This window comes from Triturus cristatus, chromosome 12 (genome assembly GCF_964204655.1).
Source record: "Triturus cristatus chromosome 12, aTriCri1.1, whole genome shotgun sequence".
Lineage (NCBI taxonomy): Eukaryota > Metazoa > Chordata > Amphibia > Caudata > Salamandridae > Triturus > Triturus cristatus.
Window position 1 is genome coordinate 163628385 of NC_140595.1, and position 25437 is coordinate 163653821.

At 43.4% G+C, this 25437-nt stretch overlaps 1 protein-coding gene across 2 annotated transcripts in view; it reads right to left on the reverse strand.

The window, feature by feature from the left end:
• Nucleotides 1-25437, reverse strand: part of PEAR1 (platelet endothelial aggregation receptor 1) — a 311694-nt gene that overhangs the window by 77605 nt on the left and 208652 nt on the right. For both annotated transcript variants that reach the window (XM_085639753.1, XM_085639752.1), the window contains exons 9-12: nt 12619-12831; nt 6650-6824; nt 5484-5604; nt 1550-1713 (exon numbers count right to left, since the gene is read on the reverse strand). In XM_085639753.1, the coding sequence (XP_085495879.1) occupies nt 1550-1713; nt 5484-5604; nt 6650-6824; nt 12619-12831 (673 nt within the window). The remainder of the gene's footprint in view (nt 1-1549; nt 1714-5483; nt 5605-6649; nt 6825-12618; nt 12832-25437) is intronic.

Below are 25437 nucleotides of genomic sequence, written 5' to 3' on the forward strand. Positions count from 1 at the left end.
TAGATGCTAGTCCTTCTCACCAATAAAGGACTCGCACAGAATGATGGCGATGACGCATCGGAGGGAGCATGGCGACATGTTTTCCATAGGACCAATCTGGGCGTCAGAAGTCTCCTCAGACTCCAGAGTACCTTCTAGGCCACTGACCTTCCTGCTCGCAGTGTTAGGCTGACCCGGATTTAAAGGAAGATTTTAAATGCAGGAGAGAGGTTGGAGGATGGAACTGAGGATCAATAGCTCGGAGTAATTTTCACTGAATTTCAAAGAACTCCCAGCCATCCAGAATTAAAAGGCAGACTGGCAACTGTATTGGACCAGGAATTGATTTTGTTTGCTTGTGATTTATAGATGGAGTCCTGTGTCATCTCAATACACGTGGTAGAGTCACTCATGGTTGCCTATGATCTTAAGGAGCAGCAAAGGTTGGTGCTGAACACAACAAACTACTGTGGAGACCTTTGGTTGATTCTACGCTGGTCCTGATAGGAGCTGGAGAACAAGGACCGTGAATCAATCTGCTCCAATGTAGAGAAGGAGGCAGACTGCAGGATGAGAGTCTGGGAGTCCTGATACTTCTGAGAGACGACAGTGCAGGGATGTGTGCTCAGTGCTGTTAAAGGCTCTGCGGTATCTAGGTTTACTAGAAGGCTTGTCTTGCCTTCTTGGGTCGCTGGTGTGGTTGTGCTTAAGGCAGTTGATCTGCGAGATGAAGGGATGATTGATTGTTGATTTGTTTTCCCCTTGTTTGACTGAGATTTTTGTTAGAAGTGTTTTATGCTTGGTATGTGATTGAGAATAGCCACTGGATCAAATGTTATTGGGTTAAACCCTACAGACATCCTACATAGCGCTTAGAGACTGTTGGTGATTGGGCGCTTTACAAATATAATTTAACATTACATACATGTAGTGCATCATGGGGCTTTACTATGACCCCATTATAAAACTGTACGCAGATGCAGGAAGTGGCCGAGCTCCATGTAGTGCATCATGGGGCTTTACTATGAACCCATTATAAAACTGTGCGCAGATGCAGGAAGTGGCCGTGCTCCACTGAGCATGCACAAACGTAGGAATGGTATGAGGTAGACCATGAGCTGCAAGCAGCACAGCCCTGAAACACAGAGCTGTGGTTGCCACACCATATTTGAGATGAGTGCAGCTCATGCACTAATTTGCAGATACGAGAAAAGGTTTCTGATTTTGTTAAAAACAGTTGCATGCCCCTCCTGTACCTATGCACCGACTGTATCATAATTTGGCCCATGGTGCATAAACTATTCCCCATATCATATTTCAATAGGCTGAATATGCCAACCGCCTAGGTTATGTTTCAGAGCCTGTACTTTTGGTGAGCGGTTTGAGTGGAGCGTACGAACAATATAATAAAGTATGCACCAGTGTTCAAAAGTATATTCCCTAATACCTGTCTCCTGCAGCTTTCTTAAGGAGTAAATTCACATCTATATGATGCACAGATATGGTATGCATTATAGAAATGTTCACCAATACCCAATAAAGCACTAATGAATATTCAGAGAAAACCTACATGGCACGGCTTGTCGCATCTGTCGCCACGCCATCCAGCTGTGCAGGCGCACAGACCGCTGACCGGGCTGCAGGCAGCGCCATTGGCACATTGGCAGGTTCCATTACATCCAGAGCCCCAGGTTCCCTTGGGACAGGGAATAGAACAATCTCCTTTTTGCCAACCTAAAGTGGAAAACAGGGAGAAAATACAAGTCAGTGGATGTGAGAACATTGAGACTACTTAATATATTTGAGAGAATTCAAAACAGTTGGATTTGCCAATGAGGAAATTTGAGTATCTTATCAAATTGTCAACTGTCCATTAGTGTTCAGTATATCATTTTGCAAGAGCAGCTGCCTGTGTGGTCATGCAAATTTGTGCAGATTGTAAACCATCTAGGCAGCTTACAAGAGGGAGTATCCACAAGTATGTTGGTTTGGTGTGGATCATCAATCGTAGACATTGCTGGCTTCAGAAGGGATACTCATGTATGTGGGTGGTTTCTGGAGCTTGTCTATTCTCACACATGGGAAAGCATTATTTTCCCTAGTCAGATTTGCTTCCACTCTCTCTTTCATTTTTGATGGATAAATCCAGTTGATAAAGAACTTTAGGGGCGTATTTTATGTAGCTCATCAGGGAGAAGGCCCTTCTTCTGCATATTATCTATATTCTTTCTATTTTCAACACCACAACATTACTGCGCTCATTTTGCTGCCTTCTAGATGTGAAATTCATGAAGAAAATATTTAAGCTCTATTCCTTAACTTACATATCTAATGCCAACATTAAATGTTCACTCCGCAGAGTGGTTCCATATGGTCAGACGTTCAAGTAACCTCTAAATATAACACGCTAGGAGCAATTTGATGTCTGAGTGTCTGATATGCAGAGCACTACTGAAGACCTGAGTTTACTGCAGGCTCCTGCCAATGAAATAAGGTCAGAAAGTGCTGGCTATGGGCCCGTTGTCAGGATGAGTGTTTTCAATACACTACGAAGAACAGAGTAGGCCAGCGGCAACCGAGGAATAGCGACGCAGCAGTAGAGCAAGGAAGTGAGTACCAGCAAGTGGTCCGGTAACTGCATGTCTTACACAATGACAAAAAAAGAGATGATTTAGAATAACTGATTTTTGTTTAAATTTGCCCTAGCGCTCTCCTTGCCCCCTCTGTAATTCCCTGATAGACCTACTTCCATAATACCTGTTCATGAAACCCACGGTCGATTGATTCCGTTGTGATACTCAGTTACAGGACAGAAGGAATGGACGCCTTATGTGTATGGGATTTGATACTGTGTATTGTATAGTTCAATATTGCTTCAAGCGATTCCTATCACATGGTAATGAGCTATGAGGCTGAAGGTTTAGTGGCTTGCACTTTTCACCAGAACCTTGAGCTAGTATCATTGGACTATACTATTAATCCCTAGGTGTGGGGGAGGGGGGTAACTTCCTCAAAGTCAGGAAAGCCCAGATGACTCAAGTCTCCTGGCATACTTGTGGTCTGATCTCCTACTGATGAATTCGAAACTGGGCCAGACCGTAACCTTCTTTGACTTTCTTCATGGGTTGCTGCTGCCAAGGCTTGCTGGTGCTCCCACCGGACAACGACCCCTCAGCACTCGACATCCTTCGTGGGACAGTTTGTATCCAGCTCCTGGTCATCCTCAACGTCTCCTGGTCCCTGCAGCTGTAGAGTCGTGGTCTCCATCTTTACACCTGAAGCACCCAACATTGGTGGGCATTCGTCTACAGAGCCCCTGGTCACTCCTGAGTGACCCAGACTCTGTCCCCTCTGCTTTCAGGTTTCTTTCATCAAGAATCCACGTGTGGGTGCCAGCGGACACTTTTCTTCTTTCCAGCAGTGGCATTTCTTTGAAGACTCCCACTGAGAACGACAGCAGTTTCCAACGCCACTTCAGCCCTATGCACCCGGATTCCCTGGGATTGGTAACTCTGGTACTTTGGTATCCACGGGTGGGTTAATTCAACACCCTCCTTCTACTTACCTTTTGTAACCCCACCCTTTAAAGGCCTTTCAAACAGCCTCCAGTGTGCGCTATATCTAAATGAACGCAATAAATACATTGATGAATATTACAAACCGTTTCTTTTATATATTACATGTTAACTTTGGGTTAGCTGCCACGAAAATTATATTTTTTTCGGACAGAAAAAGTATTTTGAGCCCAATTAATTCGATTTGCCTTTTTCTAAAATCTACAAAAAGGATGGAAACATGTTTATTAATGCCAGTCGGTAGGTGGGGTTTTTTCCTAGCCAATTTGACAATTTTTATAATGTATTCGGTCTGCTTGGCTAATGTGTTTTCCTTCTGTTCTCAGTTTTTTGTTGTATAACGGGCAGCTTACTCTGAACCGTAACTTTTTTTTACCTATGATTAAAGTCCACAACACAGCCACACATCTTACAACCATGCACACATGCAGTAGGTGGTATCACACAAACAAAGACTGCCCCTGCACTATAGGTCTACACCAGGGGTCTCCAACCTTTTGTGTATAAAAGGTACTTATGTTCAATAAAAAATCATCCAGAGCTACTAATATTATTAGTATTGTAATTGTGACCATATCAGACAATATTTCTATAGTGGCCACCCCATGCAAAATTTTCAGAAGTGATCACCTCATTGCATCAAACAGGTTTGCCAGCAGTAATATGAAGAAGAATTTATCAATTTGGATATCCTCTACGTGGGTAATACATTACAGCCATAGATGCAATGCACCCGGTACCAAGGTAATAACATGAGCAATACGTTTCCCCAGTGCTCTATGATGTATCACTCAAATACCAGATTTAAATATATTTTGCAAATTCAGCCATTTTTCTCCAAACATCAGCATCTGAAAAACCTTCCGAAAACACACACACTTTCATCTTGAATAGATAGTTTTCAGTTTTGGTATACATATATTAATGAAACCAAGGAAAAGCTTTCTAATTTAATAAGCTGGGCTGCACACAGGAGAGCTGCTCACAGGTAGCTGGACAGTTACCAGTAGCTCACGAGCTACTCTTTGGAGAAGCTTATCTTCACTGATGGCAACAACTTCCCACACAAGTGCCAGATGCAATAAAATGAACTCGAGACAATGCTGAAGGAAACAAGACTAGTGAGTGGGCTTTTAGAATGAGCACTAATTTGATGTCTATTCAAAATTTGAACTCAAAGGTTAATTATACGCTACGCCTTCCAAATATTGATGTTTAGTTTACTGTTCCTAGTTAAAGTGCATCACACTAAGCTCACCGATAAAAGTGAATTAATGAGATTACCATGCACTTTATTCCTGTCAAAATACATAAGTGCCTCAGAGATTTAATGTCTTAGGCTGTTTTTATTATACCTATGTATTGTTCTTGCTCTTTTATGATTTTTATTTAAAATCAAATAAAGTATTTTGACTTTGAGAATACTATGCTTAGAGAAGAACGTCTAATTGACGTTTGACATTGAATCATGCTGAGGAATTGACGTACTTTTACGCAAAATCCGTAATTCATGAAAACAGTGAATTTTGAAAAATAATACATGGATATGATGTCCTTCCGATGAAATATGCGTTTTCACGGCACTGAGATAACAGGTAATATGAATAGATAAATGATCAATCGTCTATGAAGGAAAGGTGGATGGTGGATGAATAGATGGATGGAACTACATTTAAGGCATTGCTACTCACTAATGGAAACTTGCTAAGCTTCATCCTTTGTGTTGTAATCTGAAATTGAACCCAAACCCTGCAGCTCTCTCCTCAGGCGCTCCTAAGTAACTGGTGTTGCATAAGTGAGGAGGATTTTGTGGGTTATCTCTAATGGGTGTCATAGCGTACTTTCGCACATTGCTAACCACATACCAGTAAAATCCCTCTTACTCATATCTATATACCAGAACCCTTCGTAGAGCAGGTCCTACTGTACCTTCTTTGCAGATGCAGGTCCCATCAAAAGGGGAGCAGGCCAGGAAGTTCTTGCAGGGGCACTGCATGGAGCAGTTGACCCCATAGGAGCCGGACGGGCAGTAACTGGAGCAGTGGTCTCCCTGTAAGAAAAGCATGTGGTGTTTACACCAATGACCTTGAAAGAATAAGAGAATTAGCATGCTTAGCAACCCACTCTATGATGTCTTTTTTACCATTTCATATTGCTTCAGAGTATAAACATTGCTATAGCTATGTTCCATGGTTCTCATGTTATGAATCCTACAAGCCCTGACCTATCTGGCCACTGCCACTGTGTGGATGGAGCACGGTGAGGTCTACACACCCTGTTGCATTTTGAGCAGACCTGACCACCACACTAGGGCAAGCACTGCCGACATGAAACCGTACACACACATTACTTACTGGGATTGGTGGAGGGCCGATCCCGTCATCCTATCAGCAGAAGATATAAGAATGTTGTCTCGGGAAGTGGGCGCCTCCCCTTACTTGGACACTTTTATGTGGGCCTAAGTAGTGGTCCAAATGGTTTTTTGGATGAGGTCTTGTTTTGTTTACTTATCTTTGAGTCAATTAAGGGACAGTTCTAAGCAACAATATGTTTCAACCCTGTTTTGGGCATGGCTATCAATGTGCTAACTGAATTTGATGCTATTTCTACAGGGACTTCCTTAATTCATATTCCATGTACACCCTCATGTTGTGTTCAAAGACTACTCGGCATGTAGGGAAGCATCAATGTCTCATCCATGTCTTTCCGGTGATGAAATAATGGATTGCGTCAAAAGAAACTTCTTGCTACCTGAATATGGTGGAGACAATATCAACGGCCAAAATATTGTGAAGTAAGTCCATACAGGCAAGTGTAGGTCTACTAGTCTTAACTGCTCATCTGAGTACTGTGGAGATAAATACGTCGTCAAGCTACATGTATGTGGAATTAAGTAACGTACACCTATACTTACCCATATAAACCTACATTCACAATATTTTGGACCTCAATATTTTGTCCACGAAAATTCTGGGGTCCATATTGTGGTGAAATACTGCAAAAAGCAAGTCTAAGGAATTTAAGGCTCTAGTCCATGACTTGCAAGCACAGTGTTTGGGACATGCACCCATCCCCCACCCAGGTGATTTACGTACCGTGTACCCCGCGGCACAGTGGCAGAGCCCCGTCTCGCTGTCACAGGTGCCTCCATTCAGACAGAGGCAGGGCTCCTGGCAGCCGGCACCAAAGTATCCCTGGGGGCAGGTCTCATTGCAGTGAAGCCCGGCCCAGCCTGCCTTGCACGTGCACTCGCCGGACATTGGGTGGCAGCTGTGGAGATGCAGAAAACAGAAGGAGGAGAGACATAGGAGTGAGGTAGGCAGAAAAACCATAATATGTAATTATTGACTAGTATGTTGCGGGAGGCTGCATGTTACGTTATGTACTGTTACACTTGTAGGACGCCTGAATGCAGCTGGCATACCTTCATCCCAAAACTAGCACTGCATTGCTCTGGAGACTTAGATTATGTGGTTACTTTGCCATTTAAGTGATAAGCTTCAAACCTGACTTCTCAGTGATAGGGTGTGGTATTGGGGCAATTAATTTCTCTCTCTCTTGGGGTACTACATTTATCTCTCTAAGCCAAGCTGCTTTTTTTAAACCATCTGGATGGATAACAGTCATGTTAAATAAGTGACAAGTCTTGGCCTCTTATGGTTCTGAGGCCAATAAAAATGAATACCACTGATTAATAGTAACATACCTCATGTTATACTTCATAATGCGGATGTTGTTTTTTTAAAAAGCTTTCAGTATTATTTTTGGGATTCTCAGAATCTAGGTGGAACTACAAGGCTCTGATTAGTCGCCTAGTGGAAGGGGTCACAGATAGGTTTGATTGACTGTAATTATAATATATATATCTGTTTCGTTGAAGGCGCCTAAACATTGCAGCTAGGGAGGGAGATGTTAATCCCATTTTTCAGTGGAAAGGCTGAAAGTCAAGCAGGACCAATGCAACTGCGGATACTTGTAAAGTCAACAAAAGGTATACCACTGAATGTGCAGAATTAACAATTAAGTGCAATAAAATCTGTGGTCTCTGATTATCATTAGGATTACTGTTGCTGTTACTACTGTACATACACTCACAGGTCGGTGGTATTGCCTTTATTATTCAACTTGTATCTGATGCTTTTGGCCCAGCAGATTCCATCTGGCAGACTCCTGTACCCAGATCCTTTTTGTGGTAGGTGGTGAGCTGGAGAAGTAAGCCGCTGATCTACAGAACGTCTTGGCCATGGTCAGTCAATGGTTGGAACAAAATCATTTAACGCTGAAAGTCAGAAAAATGGAAACCCTTGCTCCTTTTCGCCATTCTACTGTTCAACACACGGCTTTCTGCTGTTCTTCTTTGGGACAAAACCCAATGCCTGTTGATTGTGTAAATGATCTAGAGGTCAAACTGATCTGAGGCTTTTGAAGAGAATCATTCGTAGGTTTTTGGTTCAGCAAAGGATTCATATTGTAATTGCATTTATTTCTTCTAGATTGAACTATTGTTTTTTTTAGGACCTCCAACCAAAGCCATTAAAAAGTTACAAATGATTCAAAATGCAGCAGCCAGACTCATATTAAATATCTGCAAATTCAATTCCATCTCGAGTGCATGAACATACACCACTGGCTGCCGGATCAGCAAGAATCAATTTCAAAGCATTGTGCATTGTGCATAGCGACCTGTGCATTGGGAACCATAACCCTCTAACAAGCTGTCCTCTCTTTACTGGCTGACACACAATCTGAGATCAAAACAGGCGCTGTTAGTAAATTCATCTAGTTTTCACAAATCAACGCAGGGAGGAAAATCTTTCTCAGTAGTTGCTACGAAACTGCGGAACGCCCTTCCATCCCAAATTTAAACTGAAGGACTATTACTGAAATTTGGGAAGGTGATCAAGAACTATCTTTTCGTTGACTAGGATCGCGCTTATTTCTGCATTTCCAGCTGTTAAATTGAGATCTGCGTTTAATCTAGTGCTCAGGTAATTTCAGGCGTTTGTTTTTGCTTTACAAAAACCATAAATATATATTTACAACTCAATATACGTTATTAGTATTATTATTCGTCTTAATAATAATAATGCTTTATTATTTAGTGCTACAAACTAAGTTAAATTGTACCTCATTCTCAAAAGTAAGGATCATGAAAATCCCTCCACGTGCTGGAAAACATGAAATTCAAAGGATGTGTACCACCCGTAGCGCTTTCTGTTGAAATGGACCCAGCTACTTTGATAATTTGGCAACAAGATACCAATGTCACATTGTTTTAACCAACAGAGCGTACAGAGAGGAAGGGATTGTGGGAAGACACTGAAAGCACAGTGTGTTCAGCTTTACAGAACTTGGCCAAATCTTTCATAGACCAGATAACCTCTGAAGAAAAAGCTAAAAGCAGACTTCTTGGATATGGTATCAACCAGAAACTCAGGACAGAAGGGCCAAACACTCTCTCTTGACTGAAGGGCTGACCCCAGCAAAAGCCCAGGAAAAGTGATGAGCCAGACTCTTTGGACAAACCAACCTCGAAACCCGTCTAATCATCCAACATATGACACTCTATGGGCTAGCTCTACCCCTTACTAAGGACACACCATGGTAGTGTCCAATAGATACACCCACAGAGCATTGAATGGACTCAAACCTTTGCCTTCACTTTTCACCATTGACCATGTGTCTGCCCTGTCTTAGGTCAGGCTCCAAATAGCTTTAGCTGTGGTTACAAACAGATTAGTGGTCTGCTAGATGACATGTCAACACACCACTCAAGAGACAACATACTCTCTTTGGGTGGCCCTTTTAGCCATTGACTTGTTTAGATGAGCCCTCTTTAGGCACTGGGTTGATGGGGAATCTGCAACATTCTGCTAATAGCCCATGACATTTCAGTGATGACTATGTGTTTACTAGGTAGATTTTGCATTTCTTATGAGCATCTAAGGTAGTTTGGGGATATGCACTATGTATTCACCAAGACTGAAGGCAGACTGTGTCTTAGCACATTGTTCTGGTTCGGAAAGGCAATTACATTGCAAGGATAATCCCTTTACCTTAGCTGGCTGCCATTTCATGTTTTTAACTCATGGCCATCATACATGAATGGATTCCCCTTACAATGAAATGTCAGTTAACGCCAACCATCGCCTTGCATTCTTCCCTGAAATCTCCTTTACATTGTGGGGGAAATCCTCTCATCTGAGATGCTTGAAACATGTCCTCCAGGGAGCAGCAGGCGGGAAGGGCAAGCAGCCCGAGGAGCTTGTGCCAACCACCACTTCTGTAGGAAGGAGGTGCAGATGGTACAGAAGAGAGCGATGGTGCCATGTAACAGGCTCAGAGCTATCCAAGAGCATCATTATACTTTTGGAAGCCCTAATGGCTTCATTGCCCCATATAACTGGCAGTCAAAACTACAGGTTTGCTGTCAACCCTGGCCCTTAGCAGCAGCACTACTCACCACACCAAAACCCAGCTGAGTGCATGTGCAGTGTATGTATGTATGTATATATTTCTATAGCACAAACCTAGTCAAAAGGCAGCAGAGCATTGTCCATGGTAAAGGCAAGCATGCAGTCAGCTAGTAAGAGAAGTGGAAGTTGCGGATGGTTAATGCAATTGTGATGCACAGTTAATAAAAGAGGAGAGTCTTCAACTCTTTTTTCTAAATTGTACTAGCATTGGGGCAGTCTGATGTATATGTGGGTGCTGTTCCAGATCCTGGGTGCACAGATGGAAATGGCCTGCTGTCTTGTTTTTTCCTTTTTCCACTGATTGCTCTGCAGTCTGATGGTGTCCTGGCTCTGGTATGCTGAGTACAACCAGAGATTGGAAGCTTGTCAGTAGGATAAGAGATAAGCACGGGTGCTGGTCTTGTTATCTTTGTAAAGGAAGTAGCTTGTTTTGAAGATGGCAGGGGCTGGCAAGAGGAGCCAATGGAGTGCCATCTGGATCTGAGTGATGTGATCACATCTCTTCAGGCCCTGGATGAAACGTGTTGGAGTGGGTGGGATGCCCCTAAAAGGCGCCAGTGTGGAGTCTGGGAGGACACAAAGTAGGGCATTATCTCATACAGATGCAAGCGTATTAGGAAGTTCTGAAGTTGCTTTCTAGAAGAAATGATTTGATTTTCTTTAGAAGAGATGCTGGTACCTGGCCGTCTTTGTTCTGTTTAAGCATTGTGTGCTTTGACGGTGAGGAAGAGGGTCCAGGGTGATTCCAAGTGACTAGTCATTTGTCGAAAGCCGGGGTTTGAAGTCACAAAGGTTTCTGTAATCGAGCCAAGTTTGTACTGTATTTTGTTCTTGGCAAAGAGCAGGAATTCTGTCTTGGGCTGGGCTTCAGGTAGGTGCTGGACATCCAGGTCTAAAGCAGAGGAGACGTTCAAGGACAGTTGTGTCTCATTGACGTATTGGTGAATCTTGAGCTGTTATCTATGAGGAGATCAGTGCATTCCTGACTGAAAGATACTGCTGCTTCCCTCCTTCTCACTGGGTTCGTGGAATACTCTCCCACCACCCTGCACTGGCCCTTCCCTGTCCATAAGTGACTGGGTGTATTAACCACTGAGCCTGAGCCAGAGAAGTTGTGCCGGGGACATCATTGGCCCTGCTAAGCTCACCCAAGAAGCCGGCTGCTCCTAAGGCAGTTATTTCTTTTTATATTAGGTCTGCTAATCTATGATTATATTCCCCAGCACCATTAGCTTCTATCTCCATTTACACTGATTTTAGGATGAGACTAGCAGGGACCCTGGGACGTTGAACACAGTCCGTCATTTTGTCCACCTGTACTCACCTGCCTACCCCAAGATGCCCTGACTGCAGTGCTTAATTTGAGCCGGTGGTTTCCGGTGCTCACTACCGGCACTTAATCATCAACACTGGCGCTTTTCATGAGCACCAGTTAAGGACACATTCATTTACAGGGAGATTAAATGATTTGCCGAGAATCACAGGATGTTGAGCCGACACCAAGACTTGAAGCTGTTTCCCCAGCTCCAAAGTCGGCAGCTCTGGCTATTACACCACATCCTATCCCCACTTTCATGGTTAGCAATTGGTTAAGCGGCACTAACAGGAGAAATAGGCTGGTGCAAGCTGCCTCCTGATGAGAGCCCCGGCACTTATTTTTTTTTACAAATTAACCACTGCCTGACTGTCAGCACATGCGTCTGTGACAGAGGTGTGATCCTGTTCAGATTAAGGGGGGCTGCAGTATCTCTGAGCAGATTTCCCAAGCTCAATTCAGGCAATTCTAGTAGCATAACTGCTCGTATCACTAACACAAAAACATAACGCAAATTGGCAATATCAATAGGTATCGCTTATAACTAAAGTGCAAGCCAAACCTACTAGCTTTCTCGGTGTTTGTTCTATAGATTTGCCACAGGCATTGATCCAGTACTAACACTCGTGCAGAGCTACCTCTAGTTGGGAAGCTGTAGCCACTGTAACTATTTGCAACGTGAATTCTAACAAGGCTTGAAAGCCATATAGAAGGACTTTATAAAACTAAAAATATAAATAAGTATTGAATAAGAGCTATATATTGAAGAGGGGTTGATGGAGTTGACATATTTTTCATAACAAAGCGTAGATTGACCTATGCTGTGTCGAACAGTGAATGTCTGAACCATCACTGAACAGCTGGGGGTCAGTGGGTGAACTTTATGGCTCCTTCGTTAGTTACAGTGAAGAAGCTGAGCTTGTAAACACTGGAACGCAGATATTGTTCTTGCTAAAGAAAAGGCAAAAGCCTGGTGGTTGTTTGTACTTCCTGAGGCGTTGGCTATCTATGGGCGAGGGGTGACGAGAGTTTGAGAATGCACTTATCACCCTGTAAAATCATCCTGATTAATGATTCACATGTGAGGGGCTTCCTCTGTGGGAGCAAGCCTTTTACCCTTGGTCACAAAAACCCTCAAGTGTTGCTGACTTCCTTCCTAAAGTTAACTCCCTCTTTTCTTGAACTCTATTAAATTACTGGTGATGACTGTATTATTCCTCGAGATTCCAGTCAGTCTGTAGGGACGCACATGCTAGGGCACACAGCTTCTTACCTCTGCGTGTGATGAAGATCACAAGTGCACTTCATGTTACACTGAAGGCCATAAAGACCATCGGGGCACATGCGTTCCTCACACCGGAAGCCGTAGAAGCCAGCCTCACACAGGCACGCGCCATTAATGTGGTAGCAGCGTGCCCCGTTGACGCAGTCACACTTCTCGCTGCAGTCCTGGCCGTATTTTCCAATAGGACACTCCTCCCGGCACCTGCACGAGACAGAGACATGAAGGGATGAAATATACAAAAGAAGTTCTCTGGCCATTGCCCATATGGGCCAAACTTAATGCTGAGAATAATCCCCTGATCATATTTTGAAGGATTGTCAAAGAAGCTGCCACCACACTGAGGCATATTGCTCAAATGAAAATGGACACCAGATTGTGAAATATAAGCTTACAAACAACAAAGCTTGGCCGAATGGTGTACAAGCTAAATTGCTCTTATTGACTTTAAAACTCATCGCTATACTGCAAAGACTCCTGTAACAATTAACCTGATCTGGTAAGCAATTGTAATTGCATTTATATAGCACTTTCTACCCCTGATGAGGCGTCAAAGCGCTTTTTCAGCGAGTAGAATGCTACTCCGAAACCCATAAAGGATTAGTGGTGAATTAATAGAGTGAAATATGAAATTGATTTGAGTGATGGATATGTTAGTCAGGTATTTGGACTGAGAAGGACAGTGAAGGGATAGAAGAGGGAAAAAGGTTTGCATTCATATAGTGCTTGCTACCCTTGATGGGGTGTTAAAGCCCTTTTCGGCGAGTAGCACGCTACTCCGGAACTCATAAAGGATTAGTGGTGAATTAGTAATTTGAGTGGTTTTATATGGTAGTCAGTTATTTGGAGTACGTAAGATCGCTTTAATTACACAGTGTCTTCACAATAGAAAATGAATCTGGGATACTGTAAACAGTGCAGAGCGTGGTGGCCTTTTATCATGAGGCGCAATAAAAAACAGTTTGGCACGTGGTAAAAGAAGACCATGGCTCGCGGAACCATTGAGAATATAAAACATTTCCCCTCTTTAATCAAGAGTAAATTTAACAACTACTTAAGAGAACAACCAAATATACATTACGTAAACACAAAAACAAAAAAAATAGGAACAAAGCAACTTTGTCCCAATAAATTCAATCAAATGGATGAGATGGCTTAAACTCAAACAAAATCCTTGCGTTTAATAGAATGCATCCTAACTCTGCCTCCAATCTTGCCCCGCAAAGCCTCAGAACTAGTTTCATTCTTTGCTCTTTCACCATAACTTGAGTTCATCAGCTCATCTGGTGCACTTCTTTTTATTACATCTTCTACAAACACACATTCTGATTGTTCGGTAGGAGTTTTTTCAACCCGTGTTTTCCCCCATCTTAACCAAGAATTAATCATTTGTTTTATCAATCACTGCTCCATAACTCTGTTCTTTTTTTGCACCACTTCTGTCAAATTTAGCCAAACACATAACATTCCAAACTCTACTATCCTGCGTTGCTACACTACATAGATTAATTTTGAAAATGTTTAATGGTTTGCCAAATTTAGATGTGGTTTAAATCATAATTCCGGGTATCAGGATACAAACCCATTCACCCACTCTTAAATTAAGTAAACACACTATCTTATGCACATCATATTTCCTTTTCATTTTCTCCTGCTTTTCAACCACTCTCTGTCCTACATTCACTGTGTTCATTCTCAAAATTCCCTTCTCATCAGCCTGTTTTTTCAACCACCAAGGATGTATGTTTGAAGAAGGTTCGCGGCTCTTAAGTAGCTTACCTGAGCTCGACCAAGTAGTACTATGTGGCGTAATAAGATAACTCAATAACTTTTCATGGGCAAATTCTTTTCTGTTTAGACTGCAATTTCTCACCTCTTGGATACAGTCCTTGAGGACTCTGTTAAATCTTCCAACCTGTCAAAAATCCGCCTCTATCATCTATTTCTCAGTCGCTATCAAGAACGGCCATGAATGTATGCTTATATGACACATCATTAAGCAGTGTGATATGTAGGGTGTCAGCCGCATCCACCAATATGGGTCCTAGGCTCAACTGCAATGACATTAGTCAGGGCCACCACACCCTCTATAAGTCATAGAACTCCTCCTCCAACTGCACCTTCCACTGGTGCCAGCCAAATATTTGTCTGCTGAAGGATAACCGGTGTCCAATCAAAGTTACCCGAGACTCCTGAAACACATAAACTACCTTCAGAAATACAGCGGCCCAAGTCCACTACTAGTTACCCATCAGTCAACCATGGCCATCATCACGTGGGTAAAAATAATCCATGCTGGTTATCATAGCATCATGGAAGAATCATGTAAGATTACCATGCTACTATATCTATAATTCCAAGCACATACCTAGGTACAATATCTCTATATTAAAATTGACCGTGCTCAAAACATCATGCACAAAATGTGCTCATACTCAAGGTGGTTGATTGATACTCGAACATACGATGCAGTATATCAAGAATCCTCTGAAGTTCTATATCCCATGCAGGAGCCTGTCTCACACTTACCAGGGCAAAAACATGCATTAGGGGAATCCATGTACAAAGCATAGGTGACTTATGCAATATATGCCCATGAAGCAAGGTGGACCCGCAAATATACTCAAATATCTTTAGAGGTGTCCAACATACAATCTTCCATCGTGTGTATCCATAGGACACCCTGCCCGTGAGAATGTATGCTGTAACGCAAACATCGTGACTACCTCAAATCAGATACCGCTATTATCTCAACCACGGTGATTGATCGCCACCAATATATCAACCATAGTGTGTGCTACGAGAACACCATGTCAAGGATACGTGCAGATATGCACTCTCACTCACCCCATGCAACTTACTTAATGATGTATGTCAATTGCTGCTTATAAAAAAAACAGGCCAAACCCATCTTGTTACAAAAAAGCACATACGCTCTGCCAAGAAATAATCCCTCATACAACATTTGTGACCCATTCAATAGTACCCACGTCAATACGGACCTACTGTAATTACATCCGTAGCATGCCCGTGTGTCGATCTACGGTGCCTGCTAAAACGAGTCTAGTGCAGCCAGGGAGGACCCTGCAGGCGCTGCTTGTCTTATCTTCTTGCCTGTCCAAAAATGACTCGAGTGCTGACGCCGCCCCCATCTTAGAAATGAATCTCGTGTCCTCCACCCCACCAATGGACGCCTGCCATCACAACCCTCTTAACACATCAAACTAATCAGATCGGCATCACAACCCGCCCCATGGAATTGTAAATGTAAAGTTTACAGTCCATGGTTTATCATTTTACACACATCCATAGGTTATGTGCCTACAAGCTAGAGATGTCCTCACTACAACCACTGCATTCCAGATAGTGTGCGTGCTGGAGCAGAGTTTTCTGTTGAAAATTTATCGAGTTATAAGCTCCAGTTTTGTCTATATGTTATGAATAATATTACTAATTTGAAATTACTAATTAATAGTTTGTTTTGTTTGATTAACCAACATTTACTAATGAGAGAAACTATACGTGGGATGCATTTATGTTGCTTAATAATAGTGTGCGGTTTATTCACAAAAGCTATTTGTTTTGTGTTTTGTGCGTTTAAAATAACGTGTACTAATGCTTTAATGCGTTGCAGAGGGCTAGATAAGTACATACACATAAGGGTATTAGAGGGGTTTAACACTGTACAATCATTATGATGTGGTAACGTTGTTTTTGTCTCTTTTAATTAAGATGGTCCGTTTTGGCCTAGATAAAGATGGCTGCCTTTTACAGCCTGCGCTCGAGTGATCGAATTTTGATGAGAGGCCTTACTGAACATGGTCGAGAGTCACCTGACCACAGCCTCTGCCTGAATTAAAAGTTTCCGTGAGGACAGCAGCTCTGGGCGTGCTTCCAACTGCCCTTGGACAAGGATAAAGTCACAATGAACAATGACAATGCTGCGGTGGCTCTGCTAAGATATCAAGGAAGAGTTTTTGTCGAAAGAAACATTTGTAAACTCGAGTTTCCTTCTTCCGTCTTTTTATTTTTGTGATTTTTCCTGAGCAGAGATTTTCTAAATGTATCTAAAGACTTCCTTTCCTGCTCGCTCTGCTCAGTGGCTCAACGGATATTCAACATTTATTTGTTACTTTGATTTGTTATTTTTCCTATAAAAATGTTAGACCAGAGAGGGTTCATGTTCTTTGCGCTCTTTACATTCATCGCGTTCCTTGCGGTCATCGCGTTTGGACTTCATGCTGAGGACGGCAGCTCGAGAGACTTTACCGAGAGACCTGTCCTGACCCATTTAGCTAGAATAGGTAACTATGAGAATAACGATTTGCTAATGATTGACTTTCCTTTTGCATTAATTTTAGATAAACAAGCATTTGTTTGAATTACAGTGTCGGATGATTATTCTTTGTCGTCTTTTATTGAATTTCAAATGTATTTCTTATGTTCAAGATCATGACTCAAGGCAATATCATTAAGGTCGCATTGACCTCATTGTAGATGCAGATTGGTCAAAGTTTTCTCTCCTATATTCAGTGTGGATAGAGTAATAGTGTGAATCTAGTGATATGGGCCCTAGCGTATGATGTGAGACTGCGTGTGTGACTGTAGATTTACTCTGTCCGTGGAAGCAGGGAGAATTTATATGCGCCGATCTGCAGCATGCGTACTGGGTGAAAAAATCCCAAATGTAAAATTTAGGAGAGAACATTTTTAAAGAGAATAATTCCTATATCAATATCAGGTCGGGTTTGAACTAGAGCCAATGCTCTCTACTGATAGCGAATCATCATTGTTACAGTGTAAATACACAAATCCGTAACATTAAATATCCAGTTAATCATAGTTCAATCAAAGGCCCAGGTAAGGTATGAACAAGCGCATGAATGCCATGTATCGTAGGCACCACTATCACAATTGCTTAAAGATCTGAATGAGATCAAAGATACAAGAATCAAGTGGAAATGACTAGGAGCCGTCTTAGTTTGTTCACATCATTCGATCCAATACTTGTACTCTTGAGCATATCCTTCCATTTAGAATTTCTGCGGTCCATATGTTGTTGATGTTTCCTCCATGGTTTTCCAGGGTCACCGCCTCAACCACTTGCCAGTACACATCGTTCTCAGTATGTTGTAAATCTAGGTAGTGACGCACCAGTGAATCTGACAGTATGAACATATATCTTTCTGCCACACTGCAGCTTCTTGATCAAGCGGTGAGGTTGCAGAGGCAGGAGAGATCCTTCAGTTCAAGAACAACCATACTGCAAGCTACTTAATATTTGAAACAGCCAACCAAGGCCTCCTGTTCTTGATCAGAATAGGCTAAGTCACAGAATGCCCTCTTGAATTTGAAAAATGAGGCAAAGTGCACAATAAAGGTCACATAATGTGCCTGGTACTTGTAAATTGCCACTGTTGAGAGGAGAGAAACAGACCTCGTTTGCATGTCTGGAACATCTATTTTTGACCGCAAGATACCAATTGCACGTGTATCTCTGGGGCATCAGAAAGCCTGAGCAACATTAATTGCAGGTCACTCAAACACTCAGGGAGAAAATGATCCCCGCACTGCAACATTAGCTGTAGTGTTGGGGTCTATGTAGGGGCAAACCACCCCAAGATAGAGAGACCTTACCTGTATCGCAAGGTGTTAAAGATCTTTGGAAGGAAACAAAATCTAAAGTACATGCCAAAATTTAGAAAACATAGAAATACTTGATTTACCGTAGACTCAGAGTTAAATAGTGAAATTTCTCTAGATTAAATTTATAAATATGTTATTAAATATATTATTAAATATATATCCTATCTAGAATGACTTAAGCAGATCTTGCAAGCATATAAGTCCATAATCTTATAGTAATCCACATTCGGAGCAAATGTGTATTTTAATATGTACCAATAAACATTAAATCTTAATACTCATGCTATTATATTGCTATTGGCATATACAGATGGATAAGAGACCCGTCAAGACATAAACGTCAGAAATAAGAAATCACCCCACTGTTAATTATAGAAAAACCACTCATCTCAATCCTTGAAAGAGTGACCATGTCTGATTGCCAGTCTTCCCAATGACTTCGTACTCCAAGTGCCTTGAAATATTTCTTGAATTACATAATGTCTGGCGCTGATCTACATTATGTTATATTAGGTGTATTTGCAAAAGCGCACTTTCACCCTTGAGGATATCCCGGTTGTAAAAAATTTCACTGCTAGTGGCACTCTAAGCTTGATATTTCACCAGCACAGCCTGGCGGAGGAGCGGCGCCACACTGCTGAAAGGCAGCAGATGAATCACAAACTGAGAATAAAACTATTTTATTATCATTTTATTTTTCTCTGACTCAGCCGAGTCGGTGGAGTCCGCCGAGTCTATGGCGGGGCGGGGCCATCATAGGTCAGCAGCAGCCAAGGAGGAGGAGTGGTGCACACTGTAAGAGCGCATGTAAATTTGGCCAGCCGTTTTAAGCCAGCCAAACCGACATGCAGGCTTACATTTCTCCAACCCGAGCTGTGTTGCACAGCCGGGTGGAGAACAGGCATAGACTCGCAGTTCCCTTCAGCCTTTTTTTTTTGTGCATATTTTATATAGCGCAAACTCGGCCCGAAAGTATTGGAGCGCTTTACATGAGCACCGTATTTACATTACACATTCAGGCACGGGGAGATTACGTGATTTGGCCAGAATCACAGGATGTGGACGCGACCCCCTGGCTCGAACCCTGGTTTCCTGCACCAAAGTCGGCAGTTTAAGCCCGATGCTTCTCTCATGCTGGGTGAGAGCTTGAGAGCAGCGTCTGGATTGGGCTTGGAGTCTGGGCGCCTGTGCTCAAGGACTGCCAGGAGCAGAGCAGAGGATCACTGAGGCGCAGGAGCAGAGGTTTATTTTTCCCCTGGGTATGTACCCCCGACGTGTACCCTGGTAAGAACCCCTAATACCGCACAACTTAAAAAGATAGCGAGTTGTGGGGCAGTATTACAGTAAGTGCCCTGGGGTCGCAGCAGGCATTTGTGCCCGCTTTGCGCACCCCTGGGGCACTTTGGTATAACAGAAGGGGGCGCAGACGCTTGTGCGTCCCCTTCAAATAATGATAGCGCTGGCATAATTAAAGCGCCAGCACTACCTTCAGGAGGCGTTCCCTCATTTGCATAGGGGCGTGCCCTTTGCAAATTAGGGGAGTCCTTTGCTTCTGCGCTGGCGCCGTATTACAGACTCAGGCGCAGAGGCAAAGAAGCTCTCAGGGGTTCACTCACACTCTGCCACTTTCTAGGTGAAGCAGCGTGAGCACGTCCCCTGAGGGCAGCCGTCTGGTGGGGAAAAAGGGGGTCCATAACCCCAGACATCCCCTTGCAGGCAGGTGCAGTCACTGACTGCACTCGTTTGCACGGGGATCTGTAATCCCCTTTAAAAGTGCAGGCTAGTGGCCGCCTGCACCGTGAAAACACGGAGTCACATGAATGCGCCGCCCCCAGGGCAGCGCGAGTTTGCGGCTTCCCTGGGGCAGCGCATTCATTGTAATAGGGCGCATTTTCATAGTTTGCGCCCGGTGTGCCCGGCGCAAACAATAAAAATGCGTACTACGGCCCAAGAAGGTCTTTCACCAGATCGGATGAATGGCCTTGTAGGTCCGAACCTGCATCATTTGCGACAATTGCACACCCTCTAAAGCACTGTAAAGCTTTCCGTCCCTTTGTCTCTGACAGTAGCATGTTATTGTAGTATTAGAAAACACAGCCCAAACTCCAGATTGCGCTGGGAGTTGCGGCAGCATTGTCTGACCCCACTGAGTCATCTCCCCGAGCTATTGAACACTGTTCCTGCGGAGGTCTGCTTCGCAGTGTGTTTTAGGCCCCGCGTGTTGTGGGTCGGTCTGACCCATGTGACACTGAATGCTGGGATGTGTTATCTGCGCGGAGTCTAAGGTTGATAAAAAAGCTCAGTCACATTTTTGCGCGGTTGCAGTGCGCCCCCAGAGGCCGCTCGGGCCTGTAATCTGCGCGTCTCTTGGCCGAAGGCTGCACCAGGGGAGTCTGCAGCTGGTGACCTCGTGACCTGCCTGCAGGTGCGGCTGCAGGCAGTGGGAGCATGGAGGTGCAGCCTGCCCTCCGGGGGTTGGAAGAGCAATGAGTCCAGAAGAGAAAGAATTCGATTTGTTTTCATTTTTAATCAAATGCGGCCCACCTCTACGGATATCCGGTGATTACTGCAGCGTTCCCATGCTGCAGGATGGAAACCAGACAAGCAGCGCTGACGGCGTCCAGGAGAAGCCAAGACTCCCCCCCAAAAAGGCTTAGCATCAGGGACATCTTAAGGATTTGGGGGGCCCTGGGCCAAAGTATTTTCGGGGCCCCTGTTCGGAAAAAGTTTGAATTTATGACAAATTTCAGTTCTTTCATGACCTCTTTGGCCAGGTCACTGACAATGCACAGGCGCCTCATCCAAATTCTATATGTGTTTACATCTAATATTCAAGAATAGTGAGGTGTGTCTTCAGTGTTGTAAAACAGCAGCAGCTCACTAATATGACTGCAAATAATCTCTGTGACACCCTCCCATTTCTCATATGCGAGGTCCTGTTTTGTTCTAAAAGCAACTTTTTTATTATTGCATTTGTTGAATGCAACAAAAACACAACATTTCTCTGCAAAAAGTCTGTAAAATACACTCACAGATTGCTCACATTCAAAATATATTAAAGGAAAACGGTATTTAAAACAATCTGTTTAAGAATTATTCAAGGTCATCAGGGCAAGTTTCTACAGAACAGTGCGGGTTCCACTAGGGGGCCCCCTGAAAGGCTGCAGCCCTGGACCAGAGGCCACTTTGTGCATACCTTAAAACGTCTCTGGTTAGCATAAACCTTTGAAAACAAATGTCTTCATAAAAGCTAAGAGATCTTAGACCACACTTTTCTAAGTTTCCTTGCTCGCATAGGTTTCTTCCTGCAGTAGAAGTTAGGCTATCCCTTTAGAAGGGTCCCCTGAAATATTTCTACAAAATAAAATAATTCCATAATACTGGAATCTTTTCATAGAATAATGGAAAGAAAGAGAAGTTCAGTTATGTGACTGACATTTCCATTGCAAAAAGGAACAAATGATGGACAGAATGCAGAACAATGTCATACATTCACCCTAGTACAGAGATCGAATATACCTCTTTTTCATGCATTATTTTTCCCCGCAGGGAATTACAACGTGGTTATTACAACGCCCACGTTGTAACCACGCATACCCTCACCCCACAAGTAACAACGACTTGCGGAGGGGGGCGCTGGATGTTGGAATAGTATAATTTACTATTCTAACTCCAGTCTGTGCGGACAGTAGGGAAGGTGTTGGATTTTAAATCCAACACCTTCTGCCCCCTCCGCAAGTCGTTGTTCCGACTTGAGGAGTAATGGTATGTGTGGTTACAACGCGGTTGTTGTAGCAACCGTGTTGTAATTCCCTGCGGGGAAAACTTTCCATGGTAAACGTTGAGATCTGTGCCTAAAACCATTGTTTTTTTGCTCCCCATGCAATTCCAGTTTGAACCCAACCATATGCAAATCACTCTTGACCCTGCACCCAATGGGAACAGTCCAGCCCGAACTGCCAAGCCAGGTCCTCCCTGGACTGGAAACAAGCATCCTAGGACCGGTTTCGGGGTTTCACCCCTCATCAGCCAGGATAGCTTGACTCCAATGGCATGGAGAGCACGGGACCCATGTCTGGACATACCCGTCCCACTTGGGGTGACAAAAGCAAAAAGAACAATTGATGGACAGGATGTAGAACAATGTCATACATTCACCCCCAGTAAAGAACGATGATGGATTCAACCCAGATCTGTGAGTGGGGGTGAGTGTCTGAAAAGTTTCAGCGCTCCGTCCATCATCTCCTTGTGTTTGCTTTGACATTTCTAATAGGCATTGTCTGTATTTAGTTTTCTTTGTGTGGTGTCGGTTGTCTGGGATGCTGTTTGGGTCATTTTCGTCTTTCCCTCTCAGACTGGAGTCTGAAAGTTTTCTGTGGAGGGGACTCAGTGGCGTGACTTTATGGCTTGTAGTTCATTGATCAATTGTGTCCTACTGGATATTATGGAGGCAATTTGAAATTCTTAGGATGTTGGTGTATGATATTGGAGGAAGACCGATCACTTTGCTGGGTTAAGAGACATTTCTGGTTGTTGTACTGTCATGTAGCGGCCTGTACTTCATATGGAAGATATAGGGATAATAGAGTCATTAGAGATGATCTGAACATCGAGTTCCGATCCAGCAGATGTGACTAAGGTGCCATTTGTGATAGCCAGGATAAGGGGATATCAGATCTGTGTGCAATCTATGATGGGTGTTTTGATTAGGTGGTTTTGAATGACATGTTGTAATGTTTAGTGCTTAGGAACCTCGTTATCGTAAATCATTTAGTATATACAAGGTTTATTAAATGTATTTGAAATGCTGTGTTTATGTGTGACTTAATTCTTTTTTTGCAAAATCGGAAACACAAAAAATGCTCAATGAACTGCCTGTTTTTTGCAGCTTTGTATGTCCAAGTAAAACTAACAGATTTTGGCAGTCTGTGGTGGCCCATGTTATTTTGACATTTAATGTAGGGATGGAAAGGGTGAAAAGTCAGAAAACACCATGAAAGTTGAGGAATTCCGCTTAAAATTGAAAATTGGTTTTGCGAGCAAAATTTCTCCATGGGTGGATTTTGCACTTTGACTTAATGCTTCGCCCACTGCTAGTTATGTCTGATGCTATGTATGACGTGTTTTGATGAGAAGCAGCTTCAGAGTTGTAAGGCATGTCTGTGCTGTGTCGGCTGCTTGCGGAGTGTTAGGCCGCTCTAATGTGTTTTATTAGATGTATTTTGTGGCTGTATTCTTGACGAGTACTGTTGATAGTGATAGCTTTGGAGCATATCTGTGGTTTGCTCAGCGTATGGAGAGAGTTCTGCAGAGTATGTTCTGTTAGACGTGTATGAGTGTCTTGTGTAGTTGGCAACCACTCTCATAGAGGAAACTTGGATCTTCCTTAGGGTGGTCGATCTGTGCCAGCTCATAGCAGAACTGAACGGATATTCTTTGCTTCCTTGTTGCTTTTTTTTACTCCAGAGACACAAACACATCACCAGTTTTGCAGTGATTTGATTAATCAACAGAAAATCTCCAAGCTTTTTTAGGTCAAGAATCATTTGAATAATTATTATAACAAAGTCAATTTGCAAGACTTTTAAGGGAAATTGAAAGGTGACAATTGGCAAATTGGACAGCTTTTTTGGTATAAAAAACCCAAAAAGATGGTTAACTGACAGAGCTTGAAAGTCCAGACCTTTTAACCCATGGGATATTTGTAATGAAAAAAACCTTCTTCTTTAGGAGTTATCAGGCAAGAAAGCAGTGAATTGATGTGCATTCCTAGTTGCAAATTTATACCTAAGGACCTGGTTTCAATGTTGGGCTGTCGGACTGCCGGCCGCTACTGTGGCGGCCGGGAGACCGCCAACAAGCATGCGGGTGGTCTGACCGCCATATTTTGATGTGATCACGGGGTTGGCAATCGGAAGTCAGTGTTACCACAGTGGGGGGCATACTGCAGCCATAGAAAAGGGCCTCAGTAGATGTTGCTGCCGTGCAGCGCTTCTGACATATCTGTGCACCTTGTGCCATGCACCATGTTGTGCATGGCACACAGCGCGCACACGACAGTGCCAGGAGAGGAGGACACCACATGTACCCCTATGCACGTTTTACTCTGGGCTCCAATCCCCGGGGGCCCTGTGTGGGGCTCCCTGATCTCTTTCCGACAGCCTTTTCATGGCAGGAACCCTGCCATGAAAAGGCTGTCAGAAAGGGATATCGTAATCCCAACAGCTATGACTGCCTGCACCGCCGCCATTTTGAGACACTCATCCGACCGCTGAACAGTCGGGATCTATGATCCAGGCAGAGGCACGGTCTTGCGTCCGACAGCAGTGGGTCAGATCACCAGTATCATTATACAGCGGTCAGAACGAAGGGCTGTCGGGGGGTTGAACCGCCACCGCCGCCACTATCGTAATCAAGTCCTAAGCTGGGATACTGCATAGGCGTAAAGGCATTTAGGAAGAAGCTATTGTTATCCGGAAAATGGGCTACGATTGATTGGGAGATGAAGGAATAAAAACAGAAATAGGTGGCAGTGCCTATTTACTGGTCCTAATGTAAGCTCTTGTTGTTAGGGACAGAGCAAATTGACGGACTGGAGGCATTTCATCTGTAAAGGTTTCCATATGATGCTAAGTACTAATCGATAAAAACAATTAAAAATCTTCCTGCGCACACATCCTTTGCTGCTCCTTCAGCTGTAAGAACAACTTTAGAAATCTCATCAGTTACTTACTTAAAAAATATCTTTAGGTCTTCCATTGACCTAAACGTAAGGGAACAGGATCTTCAGGTTGGTATGGCAAACTGCCTCCTTTAAGTCCCAACAGATCTGGATGGCATAAGCATCTCCGCCAATTTGGGGTAATCAGCAACATAGGTTGCCTGACACTTGGGGGTATGTTCACTAAACATTTGCGGGGCGCCCCCATGGCGCAACACAAGGACAAACATAGTGTCTACTTACTATACATTGACTAGAAACGGGAGTTCTCGAATCGTTGGTAAATATGCCACTTTATCCTGTGTATCGCTGTGCATGATATGCAGTAGTGTAAAGGCATAATGATGAGCAAGGACCAAGCCTAGGAAGAAGGCATCACCAAGTAGTGTCCTCCAAAGAATCTGCAGCAAGCAAACATCTATTTCTTGTCCATGCTGCAGTCA